Source organism: Musca domestica, unplaced genomic scaffold (genome assembly GCF_030504385.1).
Source record: "Musca domestica strain aabys unplaced genomic scaffold, Musca_domestica.polishedcontigs.V.1.1 9, whole genome shotgun sequence".
NCBI lineage: Eukaryota > Metazoa > Arthropoda > Insecta > Diptera > Muscidae > Musca > Musca domestica.
This window is the reverse complement of record NW_026712435.1, coordinates 21,428,643-21,456,387: the sequence shown is the minus strand read 5'-3', so window position 1 is coordinate 21,456,387 and position 27,745 is coordinate 21,428,643. Positions and strand designations below refer to the sequence as shown.

Here is a 27,745-nt window from a genome sequence, read left to right as displayed (position 1 = left end):
TTTAATGAAAAATTTTGAATTTTTTCAACACAAAATATATGGTCTATTTTACCCGCTAAATATTATCCGATGACCACCAAAATTGGTAGGCTTCTTCCCCGTCCTAAACTCTAGCTACATGCGAAATTCCGCGTTGATTGGTCTATAATTGCGACCTGTATAGCTACTGCAAAATCCGACATTTTTTCAGTATCTGGTCCATTTCAACCCCTAAACATTTGGCGATCATCTCAAAAAGAAATAGGGTTCTATTCTGGCCCAACCCCGACCTCCATTCCAAATTTCGTGAAGATCGGGCCATAATTGCGACCTGTAGAGTGATTACAAATTAACATGGACAGACGGACAGACGGACAGACGGACGGACGGACATACATAGCTAGATCGACTCAGCTCGGCGAGCTAGGATGATCCATATATACTTTCCTATGTGGGAAACCAATATTTCGTGGTGTTACATAATTTTTGGCCCAATCAAACTTATAATACCCCCAACACATAGTGTTGTAGGGTATAATAAAATCTACGAAAAAAAAACAAATGCAAGAAATTATAAGTTTATTTTAAGCTTTGTTACATCTCTGTTGTAGTTTTCGTTTCTTGGTAATGAAAACTAAATTTCCTGCAATTTCTTTGCCATAGGGAAAGTTTTTTTTCATCCACAAGATGAGTGAGGGTGGTTGGTTTTATAAGTTTTTGTCTTCAAAGAACTCATTTGTTGGATGGTTCGTTTTTTGTGTTTTTTTTTTTTGCATGTGTTGGTAATGACAGTAAAAACCCCCCAATTGAATGAAAGTGGAGTCAAGCAAAAAGGTACAAATTGCTGGTAGTTAGTAAAGTAGCACACTCACGCCCAGTCCAGAGGGGGTTTTAACAATAAGAGAAAAAAATTGGTAATTATTTGATTTAACACTGCAATTAGAATGAGTTAAATGGTCAAGACGATTATCAGATTATAACTGTTTGCTTTTTTACCCTACAATCGGGCACACAAACTCGCTGCAAGAACAAACTAAGGGAAATTCAGGCGTCCATACAGGCATAAGTCGAATGAATATAATAAAGCCAGAGAAAAGTAGCAACCCTGGAATGAGTTCTGCTTATCGCTAGCATCGAAGCAGCAAATATACGAATACTGCATGAAAAAATGACACGAATTAACTCAAGCCCTACCAATACTCCGACGAATATCTCGGCATTCTGCTAAAAACACTTTTTCCGGGTTTTAAATATATGAAGTCCAAAACGCGACAAGATCAAAGAATGATAATAACACAAAATAGTAACAGGGTGATGCGAGGAATATAAAAATATCCGCCACGAAAGCGACGGCCACACTTTTCACCTAGAACCTAGACTAAATGTGCAGGTCGATGCTGTTTTTATTCAGACCACCAATTATTTAAGGTCGTCCGCGCATACTACAGCTATCTGCGATAAGATCTGAAGTAGGAACAAGAAACCTTGTTGAACTTGCAACACGATAGGCCGGTCTGTGCTAACCTATGCGGCTTCGGTATGGTCCGAATATATCATATTACCTACCAATATTTGGCTTTAGAACAGTTATAGTTTGCTATAGAGTGCATGATATCACTTCGAGAACGATTATATTAAAAAATTATATATCGGAGCCGAATTGCACACAATGGAAACGTATGTCCAAAAATTCACTCAATTCGGTCTGATATTAGCCATTATTTGCACAATAAACCTGATATCGGATTAAATATTTATATGTTAGCTACATCCAAATTTTAGCCGTTCTCGATAAAATTTGTGCAAAGGTATTTCCGAGCTTTATAAGATATCTGGTACCAAATATCATTGTTGGCGAATGCATATTACGATTGTGAAGGACTTAAAAGCCAAATTGAATGAAACGTATATATGGGAGCTATAGCTATATATGAACCGATTTTCTCCAAATTTTATGTACTTGCTTCTAGACTGAATTCGGTCGGATTTATTAGAATTTAGGACTTTTTGACTGATATTGGAAATTTGATGCACAATCGGTTGAAGATATATATGGGATTTTTAGACAATTACATTGAAAAATCTGGCTACGATCATCAAATTACAGAATAGCAGGGGGTACGATATCGCACACCTATATGGACAATTCTCTTCCAGGTGGTAAAGTAGTAGCGATCAACTCCTTGTGTAGAGTTTAAGACAATTTCATGGAAAATGTGGCTAAAATCATCAAAATACAGAATGTCGGAAGGTACCGTTAAATTGGGTATATACGATATCGAGGACCTATAAAGACAATTCTCTTTACCCACAAAGAACTCCTTTGTGTAGAATTTCTGATAATTCCGTTGGAAAATGTGGCCAAAATCATCAAAATACCGAATATCCAAGGGTACAGTTGTATGGGGGCTATACGAAATTGTGGACTGATATAGCCTATTTTCGAACTTGACCTGCCTTCAGACAAAAGATTAATCTGTGTAAAATTTTAGCTTCCTATCTTTATTTGTTATGACTCTAGCGTGATTACCACAAACGGACGGACAGGACTAGATCGTCTTAAAATTTTACGCTGATCACGAATATATATACTTTCTTGGGTCTAAAATTATTATTTCGATGGGTTACAAACGGAATGACGAACTTAATATACCCTCCATCCTATTATGGTGGATGGTGTAAAAATTTTCCATATCTGAATCCTAGACACCAACAGTTATCGCAATATAAAATCTCACGATTTCAAATCCATTCATCTTCACTCAATACAAAATCAAGTACTTTTTAGAGCTTTCTGTACAATTGTAGTACACATTTCCCAAACCTCCTCAAAATCTCAACCTCAGACGCCAACAGTGACATGTATATCAAATTTCAAGATCCCAGCTCAATCCCTTCATTCAATACCAAATTTAACACTATTTAGTTCTTTCCGTACAATTGTAGTACACATTTCCATAACCACCTCCTTCATCCATTACCAATTTTAGTACTATTTGGTACTTTTCGTATGTACAAATATAGGACACCTTCAGCCAATACCAAATACATTACCATTCAGTACCTTTCGTAAAATTATAGTACCCATTTCCAAAACCACCTACATATGTCTAGGCCACACATGAACCGTGATCCTATACCAAATTTTAGATTTCAAGCACTATCTGTTCACCCACTATCAAATTGTACCAAATATAGTACCATTCTGTAATTGTGGCACACTTAGTACACATTTCCAAACCACCTTCAAACTAACTTTCCAACCTTAACCTTAACAAATTTCAATTTTTTAGTTTTATCCGTTCACATAATACCAAATGTTACAATTTTAGGAATATACTACCATTTTAGAACTTTTGGAAACTTTAAAGTTCGAATTTTGAAAAACCCTTTTGTACATCTCCCTTCACTCCAACAGTGACTCTTAGAGACAAAAGTCTACCTCATTCCGTTTTTCCTATACAAAGTACTTTCCGTACTCTTTTAGTACGAATTTCCAAAATACTCAGGTTTATCACAGGCCTAACCACCAAGGCTAAACCTCGTGCAAAGTCAGTCAGATTTACAGATTCAGTGAATTCAAAGGGAAAATTTGTACTGCTATATTTTCTAGGTTCTAGATTAAAGTAAGACTATACAAAATAAAATTTCTCGATGTCAAATTACAGGTTTGTCCCGAAATGTTCCTTCTCAAAAGATAGTGTACAAAAGTAATGTTCGGCTTTACTTTTAAACTTATTGATTTTTTAAGTTTCCGAAAAAATGGCCTTCGGAAATGTTATACCAAATTCGCCTTGAACTTACGAGGTGGTGGTAAATTTTACTCTCTCTCTCTCTTCACGTTTTGCTGAAATTCTGTCTTCTATCATTTATTTAAATGCAAAAAAAAATTAATGAAAAATATTTAAATAAACATGTAAAAGTAAGGGGGGGGGGGGGGGGTTATTTTATAAAATATGATCCCATGAACTTTATAATCATTTAGTTTTCTCTCACGTTTTTTTGTATTTATCTCAATAATAACTTCAAAGTAAATTTAAAAATGTTGACCAATATCGCATACAGCTATACTACCTCCATAAAACATGATTTCGATATTAGAATTTTTGATTGCCAGAAGTTTACTTAATTTCTTTTTTTTTTTGGGTTTTGTTCCCATCCCTTGAGTACACAACCAATACCAGTTTTTCGATTTCTCTTTCTATTGGAAATTTCAAACATCATCGTCCCAATCACGTATGTATGTCTGCATAAAACATGAATTCATTAAAAACACTTACCGTTTCCTTGTTAGCCTTTGATTTTGATAGAACTTCTTCCAGCCAAATCCATTGTTTCTCTGTATCTTGATTTTCAAATTCCGACAAAGCACTTACACGTCCACCCGTCTCCATGCCATTGTAGTGCATGCTCCCGGGCATTACATTAATGCCACGATGATGGCTGCCATAGCCATAGCTATGGCCTGATGTCCAGTCGCCGGCATGACCGTGATGTTGATGCATGTTGCCATGATGGTAATAATAATTTTTGTATTCTGATGAATCGGAGCCGCCACCACCACCACCGCCGCTGCCGACCGCTGCATTGGATGGCATACGTTGCCTAACAGCTGCCAAATGGCTTTGCGAATATTTTGGATCATGTCGCATGAAATTTGTATTCAATGCTATAATACGGAGACGGCTTTTTGTTTGCTCAATGGAATAATAGCCACCTGAAAAACAAGAGAAGCAGACAGAGAACAATTTAGTACAACAGCTCAAAGATACAGAAGAATAGAAGAAGAAACAAGACAAAACAACGAGACCCTAATTCTGCAGGGGCAGATATTTGAACAGCAATCCCCCTCTGTCCCTCCAACTCTCTAGACCTTCGAATTTTAAATGAAAATTCCTTCGCAAAGGTATGTCAACAAAGTGAACAAAACAATTGCCAGCCTCAGACGTTGCTCCTATTGAATTCACTGTTGGATTTCCAATACAAGATTATTCCCTAATCAAGACTCTGGCTTGTTTATTAGTTTTTGTTGTCCCAAAGCGAGAGGATATTCTGTAATGTTTACCCAACGGGGAGAGCAACAATCGTTTATTCAATTGCAGGGCAAATTGAGGCAATATGTTCGAATATAAAATGCTAAATAAAATGGATGTACAAATAAATGGGCAGTTATAAGAAGCAATATGAAACATGGATGTCAGGTTATACTAAAAAAACACAATGAAACAACCTAAAGCAATATTATTTGTCAAGCATCTGGTACTGTCGTCGGCGGTCGTATTTTTAAGGCGTTTTAGATTTAGACATTTTAAAATATCCTAAACTAGCTGGCCCGGTCCGCGTTGCCGGCCCGTAGTTTTTGTTTATTATGCATATTTTTAAAAGCATAATTATTCACAGATATGACTGATATAAGTGTTCACGTACTGGTAGATTAAAAGTGTTTTAAAATATCTGTACCCATTTATAAGCAGTGGACTTCAATATTTAAACCGTGTGCTTCAAATGTGTGGATGTGCTATACAAATCTATTAAAAAGTGTATATGAATCTTATCCCCATGTAAGGGATCAAATTAATTTTTAGTATGGTAAAAATCGTAGCAAAATTTTACAGTCAAATGAGAAGCAATTTGGAATTTACTGTATTTTGTACACCTCATAATTGAGGGCTGAATGATTTAAGAATAGGCAAAGTAAATTACTTTTTTAACCCCATTAGCACCTTGGATTGTGTATTAGAGTCCTCATAAGTCGCCCTAACCATGTCGGTCTGTTTGTCCGCCAAAAGGTGGACTTGAGGGGATACTATTGCATGGAGAAAATTCTAAAATTTGTGAATATGTTGACATTTTTGTGTAAGATTTTTACCCCCCGAATACACATTTTTAGCCAAATCCTTTGAAATATGGTAAAATCAGGAGGTACATTTATAAAGGCACTACTCCGAAACATCGACCTACTTTGAAAACTTTCTTCTACCCCTTATAATCCAATATGGCAAATAGAGGCCAACTCAAAATTATAGGTATTTCACACCCATTACCGTAAGATGGGAATTTTTTTATTTTCCATTTAAATTGTAAATTGGAGACCCCATAAAGTCCATATTTTTCATCATAGTATAATTCAATGTCGATTCAACAAATATTCGGTCCCGTACTACTTTCTTATATTTGTAATTTGTTCATGTTCTTACAATTTATTTCATATAGATGTACATTCCAAATCTACGTTCCCAACCAATATTCTCTTGGGAGTTGCAAATTCAATAGAATACAAAATTTTCCTTTCTGACCACACATTAAGTGTGAAAGTGGAATTGGGGATACTCCAATGTGGAGACTTTACTTAAATAATTCCTATGTGGCAATTATCTGTATGATGATTCCCTTCCCCAGGGTAGCATAACAAATTTGTTTAGCCAAATCAATTGATGAATGTGTTCAAGACCAATATGGGCCCTACTCTGAAAATTTCAAATTTTATGCGAAGAGGTTCTGTACCCCCTTAGACACAAAGATGCCTGATAAGGGCCAAAATATAAAAAGGGACTAAGACCCCAAAAATAGCTTGAATCATACGATGGTTATATATATATATAAAATCGGGTTGTACCCTTATCCGTGAGTTATGATCTATATCATGACCTGCAAAAGCGATTTAAGGTATCTTGAATGTTTGAGAAGAATTTCTGGGAGGATAGAAATCCTTTTCTTAATAAAAGTCCCATTCGCTCTACTATTTTGCACCTTTTATATTTAGTATTTTCCTGATTGTACTCCCAAAGAATTTTGCATTTTGATCTCTCATTGGACGGATTATTGTCACATAAAAAAAGGTATGTTCACGCTTTGAGATGAGGCCCATTTGGCTTTTTCGGTCATTTTTGATTATTTAAATGTGTCCGCATCTTCCAGCTGAACCACGATATAGGCCCTGGAGTTGAAAGGTAGATGTCAGTTTACATCCTATATCGCACTTATTTTGGTGAAAAATTGTATATAGTGAAAAATTATTCTTTATTTTGTTCAAAAAAAAAATCAACTGAATTCAATATGATAATACAAATTGAAAAAAATTGACAAAAGAAGAATAACAAATTGTAAAAATCTTCAACTTGTTACCTGATTTTTTACAGCAAATGTTTAAAGATCCTTACAAAGTTTGTCAATAGAATGTACTATTATTTTAAAATTCGATTTCATTTTTTTCGATTTTTCCCCGATTTCAGAATTTGTGCAATGAGATCTTCTTTTCGTGAGTTTTTAGCGATTTTGAAAAAGTAATTATCTTTTAACTTTGGTGTGACCGCGTTTAATTATTTCGATATCCTCTATTCCGTATACTACACTTCCATGTAACCCGCCATCAATTTCAGTTCTCAAGAAATCAAGTCAATGAAATAAATTGGTATTAATATTCGAATTCAAAAATAAAAAATAAAAAACACTACAAATGTACATTAGAAAAAGTAAGTCAAAATGGAAAAAAATCATGCAAAATAAAACATTACTATTGTACATTTGAAAAGTCAAAATAAAAATGTTAATATATCACATTTTTACGCGAGTTTTTTGGATATTATCCTTTTCGGAGAGGAGACAATGCCGAATTTGTGTAAATCGTTAAAATCAGTCCAGCGGTTCTTAAGTTATAAGCGTAGTAACTAACATATATATATATATATATATATATATATATATATATATATATATACTTCCTACTTCCTACGAGTTGACTAACTTACTAACATCAGTGACTAAAATCTCCAATTTTTGCAGTAAATAACAAAAATTTGCAAAACTTATACAAAATGTTTGAAGTGCGTGTGAATTCACTACGCTAAAGCAAACTCAAATTTTATACTCTCCACCATAGTATGAGAGGGTATAATAAGTTCGTCGTTCCATTTGTAACACCTCGAAATATAATAGTATGAGAGTGTATATTAAGTTCGTCGTTCTATTTGTAACTCCTCGAAATATACTTATACCCTACACCACAAGGTGGTCAGGGTATTATGTCTTTGTGCATTTGTTTGTAACAGGCAAAAGGAAACGAGATAGACACATAGTTCCTTTTGATGATCTGCATAGAATCACACTCTGAGTCGATTTATGCATGTTCATCCGTCCGTCTGTCCGTCCGTCTGTCCATGTATTTTTGTAAACAAAGTACAGGTCGCATTTTTTGCCCGATCCAGAAGAAATTTTGCACAGAACATTTGCTTGGCCCAAGGACGAACCCTATTGAAATTGGAGATAATCGGTCAAAATTTAGATATAGCTCCCATTTGCTTTTTTTTGTCCGATTTGCTTTTTTTTGTGCACCAAACGTGTAATATCAGCCCGAATAGTATGGAATTTTGCACATACAACCAAATCAGGCCAGAAAATAAGTATGCCAAATTTGATCGAAATCGGTTCAGATATAGCTATAGCTCCAATACATATTGTTCATCCGATTTGTTATTTTTGTCCTCTGCAGCCGTAATATGCACTCTGTAACAACAATATTTTGGAAAATATATCAAATACAGCTCAGAAATACATTTGTTAAATTTTATCGAGATCGGTTCAGATTTGGATATATTTTTATCCGATTTTAAATTATTTGTGCACCAAATGGGCAACACAAGTCCGAATTTAAAATATACAACAATGCAATGCAATGCTTCGGCATATTTATTCCTTTGAACTTTAAATTATAATTATAATCATAGCCTGTATGATTGAATTCTCCCATAAAAACTTTTAATTGTTATGTGGAGCTCTTCTGAATTAGCGGTGTAGGGTATCATAAAGACTGCCCCGCCCGACTAAGACTTTCTTTACTGGCTTTTAGACATCACAAAGTGTATATATTTTATTGATCAGCATAAAATTCGATGTCGACTTAGCAATGTCCGTCCGTCTGTCTATCTGTCCGTCTGTAAAAATCACTCTAGATGTGATCTAGCTGCAGGACTTTTGGTATTGAAAATGGGTATATAGAGAGGTCCACTTTTTTGTATAGGTTACATATAAGGGCACCCCCTATGCTTGGTATTTTGAAGATTGTAGCGACATTATTCACCACTACTGCCTATGACCGAAAATGCATATGCGGGTCTTGGTCTTCGTATTTCCTCCATATAACGGTACCTCCCTATATTCATTACCTCCCTAATCATTATTCTAATGACATTATTCACCGGAATCGTTCGAAGTTTCGTATTTGAATATCATATTGAATTAATATTTCCACGTCTTCGTGTAGGCCCCAAATTTATCGCTAACTCCCTATATTCGTTACTTCTATGATTTTAGATGTTTTCTTTTTGGTGTTTTTTATACCCTACACCATATAGTGGTATAACATGGAGAGGGAAGAGAGATACACCCATAGTTACTTTTGAGGATCTTCATAAAATCTATTTCTGAGTCGATTTCTGCATGTCAGTCCATCTGTCCGGCCGCTTGTTCACGTATTTTTGTGAACAAAATGCAGGTCGCATTTATTATCCGATTGAGATGAAATTTTGCAAACAACATTTGCTTAGCCCAAGGACGAACCCCATTGAAATTGGCGATAATCGGATTAGATTTAGATATAGCTCCCATATATATCTTACACCGATTTGGGCTTAATTGTGCACCAAATGGCCAATATAAGTTCGAATGACCTTAATTTCGATATATCGGACTGAATTCGGTCTAGAAGCAAGTACATTAAATTTAGAGAAAATCGGTTCAGATATAACTATAGCTCCTACATAAATGTGTCATTTGATTTTCTCTAGATATCTTATGGACCTCAAAAATACAACAGTCAAATTCTATCGGAAACGGATTAGATTAGGATATAGGTATATTGTGCACCAAATGGCTAATATTAAACCAAATTGGCTGAATTTTGGCATTTCCGACTGAATTAATTCTGAAAACAAATACTTTCAATTGTCTGAAAATCGGTTCGGATAAAGCTATAGCTCCCATGTATATATTTCATCCGATTTGGTTTTAAAGTCTCTCACATGCGTAATATGCATTCCACAACAACAATACAGCTCACATGCGTAATATGCACTCCAGATATCAGATTCAGCTCAGAAATAAGCGTTTAAGATTTTGTCAAGATCGGTTCAGATTTGGATATAGCTACCATATATATCTTTTTCCGATTTCAGATTTTTTGTGCACCAAATGGCTAAGATCAGCCCAACTGGACTGAATTTTGGTACTTCCGACGGAATTCAGCCTAAAAACAAGTGCTTCAAATTTCGTGAAAATCGATTCAGATATAGCTATAGTTCCCATATATATGTTTCATCCGATTTGGTGTTAAAGTCCCCCACATGCGTAATATGCATACCAATGATGTTTGATACTGGGTATCAGATACTGCTCGAAAATACCTCTACCAAATTTTATCGAGATCGGTTCAGATTTTTTGATGGCTACGATATACATCTTCATCCGACATGTAATATCAGCTCAAATTGATTAGATTCAACGGAATGCTACCATTTATTTTGAACTCCTTCCGGTATGTTCTCTTAAAATCCACAACTACATGAAGACATCAAGTAAATGGAATGGATGAAATACAAACAAAATCAAAAATCAGTAATTATGAGAGGGTACATACCCCCTGACGTGCTAAAGTGGCCCTTTAATCTTAAATGACACTTCAGGCAATCTGCAATTGTCGTTTGGAGACAACCAGAATCGACAAAAAAGTAAAATTCTGAGTACATGCTGTTAATTGCTTAAATAAATTTTCTTCCAAGCATCCCACAGTGAACTGCCGATCCTGAACGATTATACATTGAGTTCCTGATCCACCTTGGAAGACCTGGAAATCTACTACCGAATATCCCCACAGTACACTGCTAAGATCAAACAATTATACAAATAATTACCGATCCATTACAGAAGACCTGGTCATCTAAACCCAAACATCTCCCAAGTGAGCTGCCGAGCACGAACGAGTATACAATGATTTCCTGATTCACCTAATCCGACTGGAACATCAATTTCACGGAGTTCTGAATTTCCTACAACTCGAACATTTGCATTGTAATTTCTGATCTACCGCTCATCAGCACACGGCAAACATCCATCAAAGTTTCTGATTACCTTCAAATCTCCAACATTCCGAAAAATTCGTGTTTGTTCTCAACCTGTTCACATCTGAAGACCATCCATCTAAACTCCCGACCATCCATCTGGCGACCATCCCACAATCCAAAGACAATATGTTGGCCTTTCTGATTTCTCATTATAATTATTCGCATTTTTCGACATTCTACAATTGGAATTCTCGATTACTCCCGTAGTTTGTATGAAAACGTTGACCTTCATAGAAAATTTTCGGTCATAGGTTCAACTTCAAATACGAAATTTGACGAAATATTTTAACTATTAGTTGTGTAGTGTTAAACAGAAAACAGGTAAAATAGCAGTTAAAACAGAAATTTTAATATCCGCCACCATTAAAAAAATAAATAAAAAAAATTCGCTAAAATTATTAAAATTCAGTATTTTGAATATTCGGGTAGTACATTTATATGGTGGCTATATGTGGCTCTGTACGGTCAATCATTTGCCAGAGAAGCACTGCCTTTTGCGAACTCGAAATAGGAAGTTTGGTATAAGTCCGTGACAAAAACCGGCAAAATACACATTATCGGAAGCTACCATTATATGGGGGATATACGAAGATGTTGGATAGGGAGATTTTTTTATCATTGGACGTGGTACCCATTAAGAACTCCAAATACCAAATTTTAAACAATTCTGGTGAAAGATAATACACAAATTATCAAGATTCGTAACGTACGCTTATATGTGGACTATACGAAAATGTGGTCCTGTTTAAATAATTTTCTATCAGATAAGATACTACCTGTATCAGAACTAAATATCAATTTTGATATAATTCAGTAAATTTTGCTACAATTATCAAAATACGGAATATTCGGAGGCAATGTTATATGGGGAATATACGAAGATGTTGAGCCGTATAGGTAATATTCTATCATTGCTAATGGTACCAAATATCGGGAGGATGAGTTGTATGGGGACCAGACCAAAACTTTGAATGTTCGCAGCAAGTATATTCCCGTCATACAAAACAAACTGACAATTCATAGAAAATTCGGCTTAAAATGAAGACTTAAATACCTAAAACCATTCTAGTACAGTTATATGACATCTGCAACAAAACGTGTGCCTATATAGCCAAATTTCATTCTACAGATCTAAAATACAACTGAGTATTATTAAATTGATTTCCAAAGACGTTGAAGATGGACATGGCTAAATCGACATAGAATTGTATGATGATTAAAAATATAAATAAAAGGGTTCTACAGGTATTAATAACGGAATGACAAGCTTTATACAGGGTGAGATGAAAAAACTGAAATCAACTTAAGACTGCTGTCATTTCTGAGCCACTTGTCATTATATTGTTTACAAGCGTACAAAAGCATTTTGGTGAGAATTTTGCAGAAAAAAATATTCGTGGTGGAATTCAAACGTGATAGCGTGATTTCTTTATATTTGCCTGGAAAACCACAAGTGGCTATCGTAAGAGCATTCCAGCATTTAAATGTGAATAAATCTTTTGTGTCTCGTATCATCGCTCGTTACCGTGATATTGGAATGGGCCAAAATACCACAGAGCAACATTCGGGCAGCGTTTGACGGTTTCGTCTGTCTGTCTGTTGTAATCACGCTATCTTTCGAATGAATTAAGATAGATGGCAACAATTTTGCACACATGTTTCTTTTTCCAGTAGGCAGGTTAAGTTCGTAAATTGTCTGTGCAGGTCCACGTCTTCGTATAGCCCCCATATAACGGTACCTCCCAATATTCGGTATTTTGATGATTTTAGGTATTTAGGTACATTTGGTATTTGAAGTTCGAAATGGATACTACACCCCAATACAGAAAATTGTCTGTGCAAGTCTATGTCTTCGTATAGCCCCCATATAACGGTACCTCGCGATATTCGGTATTTTGATGATTTTAGGTACAATACCCACAGAAATTGTTTGAGATGTGGTATTTGAAGTTCGTAATGGATGCTACAGCCTGTGACAGAAAATTTCCTATGCAGGTCCAGGTCTTCGCACGGCTCCGATATAACGGTACCTCTCTATATAGGATATTTTGATGATTTTAACAACATTTTTCACCGTTTATTTGGAGCTTCGAATTTGAATATGGTAATTGCTTATGACAAACAAAGCCTATGTAGGCCCACGTCGTATAGACCCCAATATAACGGCTATATTTGGTATTTTTAAAATTTTAGCGGAATGTTTTAAGGATTTTATTTTTGAAAATTTCCAAATTCGTTCCAAATGGTGGAGGGTATTCAAAGTTCGGCCCGGCCGAACTTACTGCTTTTTAACTTGTTTTTATCTCACCCTGTTCAGGCTTATGGTGGTGTGTATAAAAAATTATCTTTGATAGCGAAAAACATGCGAATATATTTAAATCACATTTTTAATTTGCAATCAAGTCTCAAAACGACTACCGATGGGGTTCTTTTTAAGTATTCTTTTTTTCATTTAAATTTCAATAAAACAAACACCCACCGGACCCAAAACAAACCTACACACTACACGATGTGTGTTGCCAACATTCAAATAGCATCCACAAAATCAATTTCCGTTAAAGGCACTTTGCAATTGAATACCTTTTAACCAGAGATGCTGACTTCGACACAATAACCAGAGAGTGCAATGTTAACGACAAGTCTCTAACCGAAAATGTTTAAATGAATGTTTGCTATTGCTATTGAATCGAACATGGACACACCCACACGAACACAGCCAACATTTTACATACACATTTTAGTTGAAGTTTGGTCGGTCCAACAGTCAAACCGTCCGTGTGTATGGTAAAGTGAATATATTTCTCTCAAATGTTTACTTTGGCAAAATGTGAATTGGATAAAAAAAAAGAAACGAAAAACAAAATTGGGCTAAGTTCGGCCGAAACGAACTTAATATAACCTCCTCGAGGAAAGCAGCTATCGTACATTTTTGAAAATGAGTTGGAGTCCACTGTCATTTGGTAATGTTTAACAAAATTGAAACTGAAATGGTCATTACGGAAAATAACAGGGAAACAAGCTGAATCACATGAGCAAAAAAATGTACAATTTACTGTACTGCCAATTGGAAATTTAAATATATTTTTATACACCTATAGTGGTTGTAAACTGTTTTCCAAAATAATGACTATTTCCTATAAAGCCACTTCCGAGAAGTTGTGACTACCACTTCAATTCTCTTCACAATTGACATAGCCATACCCAACATACAAAACTAGCTAGCCCGGTCCGCGTTAACAGCCCGTAGTTTTAGTCTTTAATGCATGTTTTTTTAAAGCATAATAATTCCCAGATCTAATTCATATTAGTGGACCAGGGAGGTACCGTTATATGGGGATTATACCAAAATGTATAGCGATAATGAAATTATTCTGGATGATGGTTCCCAACTTCTCAATGTAGCCTAAATACAAACACTTAGCCAAATCGAATGTAAAATGTGTTAAAGGCCCTCGAAAAAGGTAAAATCTGGAGATAGCTTGAAAAATGTATGCCCCATTTAGATGCCAAGATACCAAATAAGATCCGAATCAATTGCAAAAAATATGGCCAAGCCGGAAATAGCTTAAATAAGGAGATGTTTATTGGGCGTATATTGATAATTTTTTGCAAAGATGTTTTTATACCCTTCACCATACATAGTATGGAGGGTATATTAAGTTCATCATTCCATTTGAAGCTCATCGAAGTAATGATTTTAGACATAACAGAGTATGTATATTCTTGATCTATTCTTGATCAGCGTAAAATTCTAACACGTTTTAGCCTTGTCCGTCCGTCTGTTGTAATCACGCTAGAGTCAAAACGTATACAGCTAGAAAGCTATAATTTTGCACAGATTAATGTTTTGTTTGCAGGCAAGTCAAGTTCGTAGATGAGCTACATCGGTCCACGATATCGTATAGCCTCCATATTCGATATTTTGAATTTTAGGTACAATATTTACCGAAATTGTTGGAAATTTCGTATTTAGAGTTCGTCTGTGCCAGTAAATTGTCTATGCTGGTCCAGGTCTTCGTATAGCCCCGACGTAACGGTACCTCCCTATATTCGGTATTTTGACGACATTAGCTAAATTATTCACCGGATGTATACCCTCAGCCAATGTTCGATTATTTAAATATATTTTGACTTCTGTTATGATCGTTCAAATTGTTAAGCCTCTACAGAGTAGGTTCCGAAGGAATGGCCCAATATCGTAAATTTAATATCGGACCAAACCAAATACTATATAAAAATTGAGATATGTGTTAATTTTTAGAGTGCGAGAGGTACCAGATATAAAGGGTGAGATAAAAAAAACTGAAACAAAGCCAAACGCCATATTTTTTAATTTTTTTTTTTTTTTAATTTTATTGAATCAAACCAAAAAATATCGGAAATAGCATCACATTTTAGAATAAGTTTAGATTTGTTCGAATTGGTCACCTTTGGCACAAATTATGGCCTTCAAAAGGCCAATGAAACCGTCACACGTTGCCCGAATGTTGCTCTGCGGTATTTTGGCCCATTCCCGGTGAAGCGCTTGCTTGAGGTTATCGACTCTTTGGTATTTTTTAGTGCACACCTTGCTTTCCAAAATACTCCAGACACAATAGTCCAACGGATTGGTATCCGGAGGTCTTGGTGGTCATTGTGCGCTGAAAATGAAGGGAGGAACCTCATTTTCTAAGCATTCTTGGGTGGCGCGTGCTGAGTCTGATGATGCTGATTCCTGTTGGAATGTCCAAGATCTGCGGCCAAAATGTTTGAATGTCCAAGGCTTTAATACACCCTCCAGAATATTTTCGCGATAATATTCGTCATTTATTCGAATGCCACGGTCAACTAGTGGAGAGCGTCCATAGGCTCTTTTGGCGGCTCAAACCATCACCATGGCCGGCGCTTGAGTTCTGGTGGCCAACCGAAGGTGCACATTTTCAGCTGTCCTCTTTGGCAAGTAAACACGATTATTTTGTTTGTTTACAAACTGCAGGATAATGAACGTTTTCTCATCGGAGAAAGCCAAATTCGGCAGTTCACCACTTTCGGCCAAGCTAAGCAATACTTTAGCTCTTTTAAGTCTATTTTTTTTCTGAAGCGGTGTAAGTTCTTGCATTTTTTGGAATTTCAATGGCTTTACCCTGAGCTCATTTTTCAATATTTACCGAATGGAATATTACGAATATTGTTTAGCTCCCGAGACATTTTTCGGCCACTGCGACGCGGGGTTTGATCAAGTCGCTTCTTTACTTTTCGAACCATTTCTGCTGATGTTGCTGTTTTCTTCCGTCTACTTCCTTGACGTGGGGCTACGCTACCAGTATCACGGTAACGATAGATGGTACGAGAGACAAAAGATTTATTCACATTTAAATGCTGGAGTCCTCTAACGATAGCCACTTGTGTTTTTAAAGCCAAATATAAAGAATAACTTTTTTTCTGGACAATTCTTACCAAAATGCTTTTGTTTGCTTATAAACAATATAATGAACTGTCACAGAAATAATTTTAACAGCTGTTGGACGAGTGGCTTAGAAATGATAGCAGTCTGAAGTTGGTTTCAGTTTTTTTCATCTCATCCTGTAGAGTTTTAGGGTATAAAAACGCCAAAAATAATAATTCAAATAAAAAAATTATTTCAGCAGCTATTTCAAGAAATATTTAACTGTTCAATACAAAGAAATCCTTTAATCCTTTAAAAATCACAAACAATATAACTTTTCCGGCTGCTGAATGAAACTAAATATGCTCTCCAAATGTGAGTAGTGGGAATAAAAAACATACATGTGACAATAAAAACACGAACACCAAACATGTTCGCATACAGTCATACAGCTCTTTGGTGCACACATGTACCTTCCACATTGTCCATCGCAATGGAGCGATATGTTTGGATATGTGTATGTGTACAACTTATGGGGCTGTGTGATAGTGTGTGTGTGTAGTATGAAATGAACCAGTTTTACCTTTTTCGAATGTATGCAATGCTTCAGTTGGCAGCCAATGTCGCCACAAATCGCCCATGTGCCGGAAATTCGTTGTTGTACCGTCCTCATGCCCCAGAACCGGAAATACAAATTGCGAAGAGAATGTTCGACCAAGCAAATCGGTAATGTTGCGCAGGATTTCCAATTTTTTCATTTCGGACATTGGATGTGCTGAGTGAGATAAACCATCTCTGAAATTGAAAACAAAATAGAAAGAAGAAAAAAAAAAGAACAGAATGTGAATACATATATAACAGAAATATATAGACAATAAACTATATACATACATACATACATACAGACATATAAAATACTGATATGAGAATATGTGAAATTGAATAAAATAGTCGAAAAAAGAGGAAAGTTTTTTGATAATGATCGCTTCAAGGCAATCCTAAAGGACACTCGAAAACCCCATTTCACTTGTTAATAGCAAAAGAAAACATTGGAGGAGAACAACGAAATAATCCAGCAATGAAATAATCGAAATAAAACTTTAATTAATGGATTACGTCCACTTGCAACAATAGAGAAACTTTAAAAAATGACTTCCTCTTTATATCCAGCACAATACTGTGGTCCTGGGTATTATGTTTTTGTAAATTTGTTTGAGCCCATATAGAATGAATTTTGGGCATATACAAATGAATTCAGCTCAAAAAGTAAGTCTGCAAGATTGGTGAAAATTGGTTCAGATTGTAGCTCACATTTCTATGTTTCTTCCAATTTGGTATTTAGTTTCTCAAAACCGTATGAAGCGCTCAATAACAATGATATTTGGCACAAGATATCAGATACAATCTAGAAATACCTTTTCCATATTCGTTCAGATTTACATGAAGCTCCCTATACATTTCCTGTGATTTGATATAAATAATGCTAAATAAGGTCCAATTTGGATAATACGATCAAGTTTCGACTACACAAATTTTGGAATAAAACAGTTTTGATATAGCTATAACTCACATAGTTATGTTGCTGCCTATTTTATATTTAATCCTTCTCATAATCGTAATAAGATGCACATTATAGCAATTATATTTGTTACGAGGGGTCAAATATTGCATTAAAATACCTCTATCAAATTTAGTGCAAACCGATTCAAATTAAGATAAAGCTTTTACATATCTTGTTTTCATTCGATAACATATATAAATTAACCTTAAGTCATAATCAACATTTATGACAATAAGCCCTGAACACTTAAAGCTAATTCAAACATGTAAAAACACACATTAAGTTCGACCGGGCCGAACTTTTAAAACCCTCCACCTTAGGGTTAAAGAAACATTTTTATAAAAAAGTATCTGAATTCAAGCGTGTTTCACATTAAACTTCATATACCAGTAAGACAGTTTGGATAATGCAGTTAAAATGATCAAAAAAAAAAAACCATAAAGTGAGTGAGGCCGCTATATGGGGCTATACCAAAATGGGAAACTCTGTAGACAATTTTACACTTCAAAGGTTGCCATCTATCAAATCTTCTAAAATACCAAATTTGAACTAAAATTTAAATAAACTAAATATTCAATATTCCGCCACCGGGCTAGAACCCATTATGAACTAAATATACCAACTTTTATAAAAATATCGAATGTCGTCAGGTACCGTTATATGGGGCCATACCAAAACCTGCACCTTCTCATACAATGCTTCGCCACACTAGCCACAACCCATTACGAATTACAAAAACCAATTTCTGGACAAATCCCTTAAAAATGTGCAAAAATAATCTAAGCACCGAATATCGAGAGGTACCGTTATATGGAGCTGTACAAAAACATGGACCTACTCATACAATGCTTCGCCACACGAACTAAAACCCATTTCGAATTACAAAAAACAATTTCTGGACAAATACCTTAAAAATGTGCAAAAATCATCAAAACACCGAATATCGCGAGGTACCGTTATAAGCGGCTGTACACACGTGGACCTATATACATACAATGTTTCGCAACCGGAGCTTCACCCCATTATGACCCATAAATAATACATTTTTTGACAAATCCCTTAAAATTGTGGAAAAATCATCAAAACACCGAATATCGGGAGGTACCGTTGTATGCGGCTATACAAAAACGTGGGCCTACACATACAATGTTTCGCTACCGGGCTAGAACCCATCATGGCCAACAAATTCCAATTTTTAGACAAATCCGTGAAAAAATGTGGCAAAAATCATCAAATTACCGAGGTACCGTAATATGGGGACTATACCAAAACGTGGACCGATATATCTCATTTTCAATACCCACCATCCTAGGCACAATACAAATTGTTATGTTAAATTTTGACGCTCTACGTCAAAATTTGTGGACTGTATTGTGATTTAAACAGACAGACAGACGGACATCGTTAAATCGACTTAGAATATTATGCTTATTATTAATACATATACTTATGGGGTCTACGATGAATATTTAGGGATAATACAAACTGAATGACAAAGTTAATATACCCTCCTTTCCAAGGTGGAAGGTATAACAATATAAACAGGTTGAGATGAAAAAACTGCAACCAACTTCAGACTGCTGTCATTTCTAAGCCACTCGTCCGACAGCTGTTAAAATTATTCCACTGACAGCTCATTATATTGTTAAAAAGCGTACAAAAGCATTTTGGTGAAACTTTTTCAGAAACAAAATTATTCGCGATGGAATTCAAGCGTGAAAGAGTGATTTCTTTATATGTGGCTGGAAAACCACAAGTGAATAAATCTTTTGTGTCTCGTACTATCGCTCGTTACCGTGATACTGGTAGCGTAGCCCGACGTCAAGGAAGTGGACGGAAGAAAACAGCAACATCAGCAGAAATAGTTCGAAAAGCAAAGAAGCGACTTGATCGAATATCGCATCGCATTGGCCGAAAATGGCTCATGAGCTGAACACATCGCAACAGTCCATTCGGCAAATATTGAAAAATGAACCATTGAAATTCCAAAAAGTGCAAGAACTTGGCCGAAAGTGGTGAACTACTGAATTTGATTTCTCCGATGAGCCCAGCAGTTCGTAAACAAACAATATGATCGTGTTTACTTGCCAAAGAGGTCAGCTGAAAATGTGCACCATCGGTTGGCCACCAGAACTCAAGCACCGGCCATGGTGATGGCGTGAGTCGCCATAACAGCCGATGGTCCGCTCGTATTAATCGACCATGGCATCAGAATATTCTGGAGGGTGTAATAAAGCCTTGGGCACGCAAACATTTTGACCGCAGACCTTGGGAATTCCAACAGGACTCAGCACCATCGCACTCAGCACGCGCCACCCAAGAATGGCTACAGAATGAGGTTCCTTGCTTCATTTCCAGCGCACAATGGCCACCAAAATCTCCGGATACCAATCCGTTTAACTATTGTGTCTGGAGTATTTTGGAAAGCAAGGTTGGCACTAAAATATACCTCAAGCAAGCGCTTCGCCGGGAATGGGCCAAAATACCGCAGAACAACATTCGGGCAGCGTGTGATGGTTTCATTGACCGTTTGAAGGCCATATTTCGTGCCAAACGTTTTCAATTCGAACAAATCTAAACTTATTCTCAAATTTGATGCTATTTCCGATATATATATATATGGTAGGTATTGCTATAAACCGATTTCTATCAAATTTGGCATACTTATTTTCAGAATCCTGACCACCTGGTGGTGTAGGGTATAAAAACAAACATAAAAAGCTTTAACTATAACAAATAAAAATTAAAGACTTTGGCAAAAGTAAAATTAAAAAATTGACATAACTCAATATAAACGTTCCTTTGTTAAAGACTCAACAATATTAACAACAATAATTTATTTTACTCTCCCTGGAAATTATGTCTTGCCAAAGACACAACAACAAGATTTATGCATTTTTTTGCTGTCTAGAATATTGCAAGAAAACTAGACAGCTAGCTTTATTAAAAATAGAGCTGATATTTTCCAACATTAATGAGATTTTATATGTAGCAAATAATTAAATTTCTTTATGCTATATTTTCCAATTATAAAGAACGCCTGATTCATAAAGTGAAAAAATGCAAACAACAGCAACAACTAACTAGTACGTAAAGTTTCATGGAAACAGATGCCATTCCGCCGAGAAAAATTAAAGCAAAAAAAAAAGTTAATTTCCGTTATTTTCCCTTAGGATGTATAGGGATTATGGGTTCCTTTATTGTCAAAAGATATCCCAAGCGCACATAAAAGCCAACAGAGGGAAGGTAAGTTGCTGGACGTGTTGTTGCAGTGAAAAAGTTTCCCCCGCAAACTTAGCGAAACGTAAAGGAACTGCCTATTGTGTGGAGGAGTTCATCCTTGCCAACTGTGAAGACTACAAGATATGAAGTGACGGATGAAGCCACAAAACATTTCGTGAAAATGTAGAAAGAAAGAAAAAAATAAAAACAAGCTATGAAGAGATACAAGCTTGAAAAACGATACGAGAAAAGGAACAGATTTTCCAGAGAATACAAATGGACGATGCATATCAACGAGCTCAACACATTTGTTGCTGTTGTGCAAAGTATGAAAATTGATAAATATTACGCAGATTTTTCTCCAGCTAGTTAGTCCTCACTTGAATACAAAGAGTACAAAATAAGGAATTTTTTTAAATTAAGGAGAACTACATCTAAAATTCCTTTTCAGATGAAAGTAGAGGCACGGTAATAACAAAAAAGCATTTAAATTGAGATAAACATTTGAAAATTTATATGCGTTTTCCTCTTTTACATCTTAAGTGAATTAAAGTGTAGGAGAGACAAGGATAGGAGAGAAAGCAGTTACAAAAGGACTGTATGTCTGTCCGTCAGTGAAAATCACTCTAGCATCCGAATGAAAAAACGTCAAAACTCTAAATCTTTACCACACACTTTAGGGCTAGACCATAGTCAAAGGAAGAATTATTCGAAATCAAATATCAGTGTGAGTCTCTGAAAAATGAAATTTGTACATTTAATTCATACAGTGAAAAAATTAAATCTATTAATATAAATATTCATAATCAGCATGAAATTCTAAAATTCGATTTAACGATGTCCGCCTCTCTGTCTGTTTGCCTGTCCGTCTGTTAAAACCACGATACAGCCCACATTATTTGACGTAGAGATTCAAAATGTAGCAGAACAATTTGTATTGTGTCTAGGATGGTTGGAAATTAGATATATCGGTCCACGCTTTATAACGTTACCTCCCGATTTTTGGTATTTTGATGATTTTTGTCACATTTTTTCACGGAATTCTCTAAAAATTGGTATTTGTAGGTCATAATTGGTTCTAGCTTTGGTGGCGCAACGTTGCATGTATAGCCCCCATATAATGGTACCTCCCGATATTCGGTATTTTGATGGTTTTTGTCACATTTTTTCACGGATTTGTCTAAAATTGGTAATTGTTGGTCATATTGGGTTTAGTTCTCATATAACGATACCTCCAAATATTCGGTATTTTCATGATATTTGTGTTTCCTAATGGGTTCTAGCTCTGTTGCTGAAATATTGTGTGTATAGGTTCACTTTGTTTGTATATCCCCATATAACGGTGCCTCCCGATTTTCGATATTTTGATGAATTTTGCCACATTTTCCCACGAATATTTCTAAAAATTGGTATTTGGTCACAATGGATTCTAATGTTTCCTTTACCCTTAGGTGGAGAATATTAAAAGTTCGGCCCGGCCGAACTTAATGTTTTTTTTTTCTTGTTATTTCTAGACTAGTATGGAAAATTCAAAAGTCGGACAGTCCCGACTACGTAGAGATCCCTTAACAAAATAATTTATTTCAAGTAGATCATACCATCTATCAACATTTGGCTTTAGAGTAATTATAGTTCGCTATAGAGTGCGTGATATTACTTGGAGAAGGATTATATTAAAAAAAATATAAATCGGAGACGAGTTGCACAAAATGAATACATACGTCCCGAAATTCACTCCATTTGGCTTGATATTAGCCATTATTTGCACAATCAACTTGAAATCGGATTAAAGATATATATGTGAGGGACTAAGATGAAACATATATATCTATATATAGTTATATCTGAACCAAATTTTATGTACTTGCTTCTAGACTGAATTCGATCGGATATGCAGAAATTCAGTCCATTTGGGCTGATATTACCATTTAGTGCAAAATAAACCTGATATCGGATAAAGATGTATATAGGAGCTATATCCTACTCTAAACCGTTCTCGATAAGATTTGGCAGAGGTGTTTTCGAGCAGTATTTGATGTGTGGTACCAAATATTATTATTCAAGAGTGCATATTACGCATGTGAGGGACTTATATCTGAACCGATTTTCTCTAAATTTGAGTAGCTTTTTGCGGTCAGAATTTTGTTTACAATAATACATGGACTGACTGACATACATAAATCGACTCCGAAAGTAATTCATGAAGATCATCAAAAGTAACTATGGATCTATCTCGCTTCCTTCGCCATGTTACAAACAAATGCACAAAGACATAATACTCTTACCACTATGTGGTGTAGGGTACAACAATGTAGCACTTTTTCCCAATTTTGCAACTTTTTTTATAATTCTACTTTACAATAGACGGTCTGGGTTGTAGAAAATTCAAGTGTACTTCATATACCTGGTTTGTAGATCAAAACCCCAAAGGTTTTTCGGGTTCTTTGGCCAAACGTAGTAAGGCCCAACATTTCACTTATTCTGGTACCTTCCCCACAAAGAGTCAAAATATTTAATGTCTATGAAACTCATAGAACGCGAAATTAACATTCGATTCCATTTAGACTTGGTACATCTCACAACACAAGATCTTTTATAAAGATGGTATAGATCGGACCATTCCCTCGGGTACCTCTCCACGAAGGGTTAAAATTTTGAATAACCAAAGCGAATACAAAATTCGGTTCTCTTCATTTTTCACACATCCCATTATTTCTACTAACACAACATCTGTTGTGAAAATGTGATATATTGGTCAACTCATTCTGGTACCTCCCCCTCAAAGGGTCAAAATTTGGAATATCCATTAAGCTCATAAAACTCGAAATTAACATTCGATTCCATTCAGACTTGGTACATCTCAATATTTCCATCAACAAAAGATCTGTTATAAAGATGGTAGAGATCGGACCATCTCTTCTGGTGCCTCCCCCACATAGCGTTCAAGATTTTGAAATACAAAAGGCTCAAAGAAAGCCCAATAAGCATTAAAATTTCACACATACAAACATATTTGCTAACCCAAGATCTGTTGTGAAGATGATATATATATGTGAGCCCCTTCTGGTACCTCACCCAAAAGGGATACTTTTATCTGTCATAACTTGAAACAAGTCAGCGATTATTTACAACTTCTTATATCTAAATATTTCTCTCAACGAGAAACCTGGGATGAATATGGAATTTATGATTTCGCATAAAATTGCATATAATTGTTCGAATTTCTTGAAATTTTGCCCATAACAATATTTTTATCTGTAGTAGGTGACGTGTGAAAATGGAACAATCCGGCCTACCATATCTGGTAACTCACGCACATTTCAACATTTTCTAAAAATTATCACATATCTCATAAGAATAGTCCAATATAGTCCAAACCTGGCACTTCGAAATATTTGTATTATATTTCTAGAACAGTGTTGGCATGTTGGGTCAGGATATCCTAGTATTTTGTTATTGCAAAATAGTCATGCTAAATCCCATTGTTGTTGTTTTTATAAAAACAACGTTTGTTTATTAGTAGAGAAAGATGATAATGTTTACAAGGGGTAAAGCAGGAATACTTTGGTTTTCATATTTATTTAGGTCCGATACGAAATCGACAATATTGGCCCAAACACATGTCGGCACACATGTCGGGTATACACATGTCGGCGAAACCGACTGATACTTTTTAACTTGTTTAGCTCTACTTTAATAATCTTCTAAAATTTCCCCGTAATTATTGAAAAAAATTGTTCTTTGTCGCACAGTGTAATTTAAGTTGTCCTAATGGCGAAAATATAAATAACTCCATTTTTACTGCTTGTTCACTCTCTTTAATGAATATGATAGCAATTCTAATTGACCGTTTGCAAAGAGGATTCTTCAGCTACATACGTACGTATATACGAAATACGTATAACACACTGTATCATCTGATAGTATAAGCGCTTGTGTATTTTTGTACGGTAAAAAGAAAAAGAAAAAACAAATAAATATAAGGATTGGTCTCCACAAATAACACCCCAAGGACATTAGCAAAGCTTAACTACGACTCACCTGGACCAGAGTAGAGTACAATGTAATTTTTTTATGAGAGAGAATCAAGAGACACTTTTAAGATGTTTTGTTCTAGTTGTTGTTTCTTGCTTCCACTCTCGTAGCTGGAATCAGTTTTGTTGCTTCAGCTGCAAAGATGGTGGCCAACTTTAAAGTTATGGCAATACACCGGGAGTGGAGTAGTACCATGTAGATGTGGCCAACACTAAACGGAATACTCGGTAGCCAACTCTAACTGACTTTTACTAGTTAGCTTGGCTTTTATTACTTTGCTGAGGTTTTGGGTACTTTGTACATTTCATTCTTCACCTGCAATGCGGTTCTTTCGGTTGGATTTTTGTCATGTTTAAATGTTACTTAACATAAAACTAATTTGAGCTGGTTCTTCTGTTGAATTTTATTCTTCTTTTTTTCAGGGGGACTTGGGTGGCATTTTTAGTTACAGCATTCTGCTGAGGGAGGGGAAGGAGGGGGGTTAAGACGGATTTAAATTTCGCAAATTAAATGCAACCGCATTAGGTATCACTTGTAGTGTCCCGAATTGTACACAGCATTTTGGGAGTGCTCCAGCAGTTGTTTGCCAGTATCAAAGATGGCCATACAATCTCAGAGTATGGCACAGAGATAGCAAGCGAGAAAGAGAAGAAAACAATAAACACCCGAACAAATTCGCTTACCATTGAATTGAAATAGTTAAAAGTTGCTAAGATGAAATAACTGCTATGACTGCAATAAGTGGCACATTGCGTATAAACTCCGAAGTTTTAGGAGTTTATGTCGTGTTTAGAAATTGCAAATTCATAATTAATAAATAATTCGCTAAGAGAAAAAGAAAAATATGTCATTTCATAATTTTGCCAATTTTGAGTTCATTGTGGGTGAAAAATACAAAATAAACTCAAAATATAAAAGGAATGGAACACAGTTTTATGATTCTCAACTCAAGTGACAGAAATATTGCAACTCGCATACAATTCCGCCTCCAAAATTTTAACATTTCAGCATCGTAAAATTACAGAAATACAGTTTTAAGGTTATGGCCGCTTCCTGCCAGAATTATTCAGTATTATACAGGGTGAGATAAAAAAACTGCAACAAAGTTTTTTAAATTTTATTGAATGAAAGCAAAAAATGTCGGAAATAGCATCAAATTTAAGAATAAGTTTAGATTAGTTCGAATTAGTCAACTTTAGCACGAATTATGGCCTCCAAATGGCCAATGAAACCGTTACACGTTGTCCGAATGTTGTTCTGCGGTATTTTGTCCCATTCCCGGCGAAGAGCTTGCATCAAAAATACTCCGATGTCAAACGGATTGGTATCGGGAGATTTTGATGCCCATTGTGAGCTGGAAATGAAGCGAGGAACCTCATTTTGTAACCATTCTTGGGTGGCGCGTGCTGAGTCCTGTTAGAATGTCCAAGGTCTGTGGGTGCCCAAGGCTCTAATACACCCTCCAGAATATTTTCGCTATAATATTCGGCTTTTATTCTGATGCCACGGTCGATAAATAATAGCGGAGAGCGACCATCGGTTGTTATGACGGCCCACACCATCACCATGGCCGGCGCTTGAGTTCTGGTGGCCAACCGAAGGTGCACATTCTCAGCTAACCTCTTTGGCAAGTAAACGCGTTTATTTTGTTTGTTGACAAACTGCTGGACAACGAATGTTTTTTCATCGGAGGAAACCAAATTCGACAGTTCATCACTTTCGGCCAAGCGAAGCAACTCTTTAGCTCTTTTGAGGGTATTTTCATACTGTTGCGGTGTAAGTTCTTGAACTTTTTGCAATTTCAATGGCTTTACCCCGAGCTCATTTTTCAATATTTGCCGAATGGAATGTTGCGATATGTTCAGCTCACGAGCCATTTTTCGGCCACTGTAACGCGGGTTTCGTTCAAGTCGCTTCTTTACTTTTCGAACCATTTCTGCTGATGTTGCTGTTTTCTTCCGTCCACTTCCTTGACGTCGGGCTACGCTACCAGCATCACGGTAACGATTTATTCACTATAAATGCTGGAGTGCTCTAAAGATAGCCACTTGTGGTTTTCCAGCCAAATATAAAAAAAATCACGCTTGAATTCCATCACGAATAACTTTTTTCCTGGAAAATTCTCACCAAAACAATATAATGAGTTGTCACTGGAATAATTTTAACAGTTGTCGGACGAGTGGCTTAGAAATGACAGCAGTCTGAAATTTGTTGCAGTTTTTTCATCTCACCCTGCATTTGATATTTTTCCTCATTATATCCTCCACATTGAAACGGAGGGTATATTAACATTTTCATTCCCTAAATTTTCGTCGTATGCCCAATAATAATATGTATTCATGATCAGCATAAAATTCTAAGTCGATATAACGATGTTCGTCTGTCTGTTGAAATCACGATACAGTGCACATTATTTGACGTAGAGCTTCAAAATCTGGCACAACAATTTGCATTGTGTTTAGGATGGTT

The 27,745-nt window shown here is 35.8% G+C and overlaps 1 protein-coding gene across 1 annotated transcript in view; it reads right to left on the bottom strand.

Annotated features, from left to right (window-relative positions):
• The window catches only part of LOC131806929 (uncharacterized), a 287,985-nt gene that overhangs the window by 156,274 nt on the left and 103,966 nt on the right, over positions 1-27,745 (bottom strand). The window contains exons 4-5 of the mRNA XM_059131830.1: positions 17,042-17,253; positions 4,260-4,696 (exon numbers count right to left, since the gene is read on the bottom strand). Of these exons, the coding sequence (XP_058987813.1) occupies positions 4,260-4,696; positions 17,042-17,253 (649 nt within the window). The remainder of the gene's footprint in view (positions 1-4,259; positions 4,697-17,041; positions 17,254-27,745) is intronic.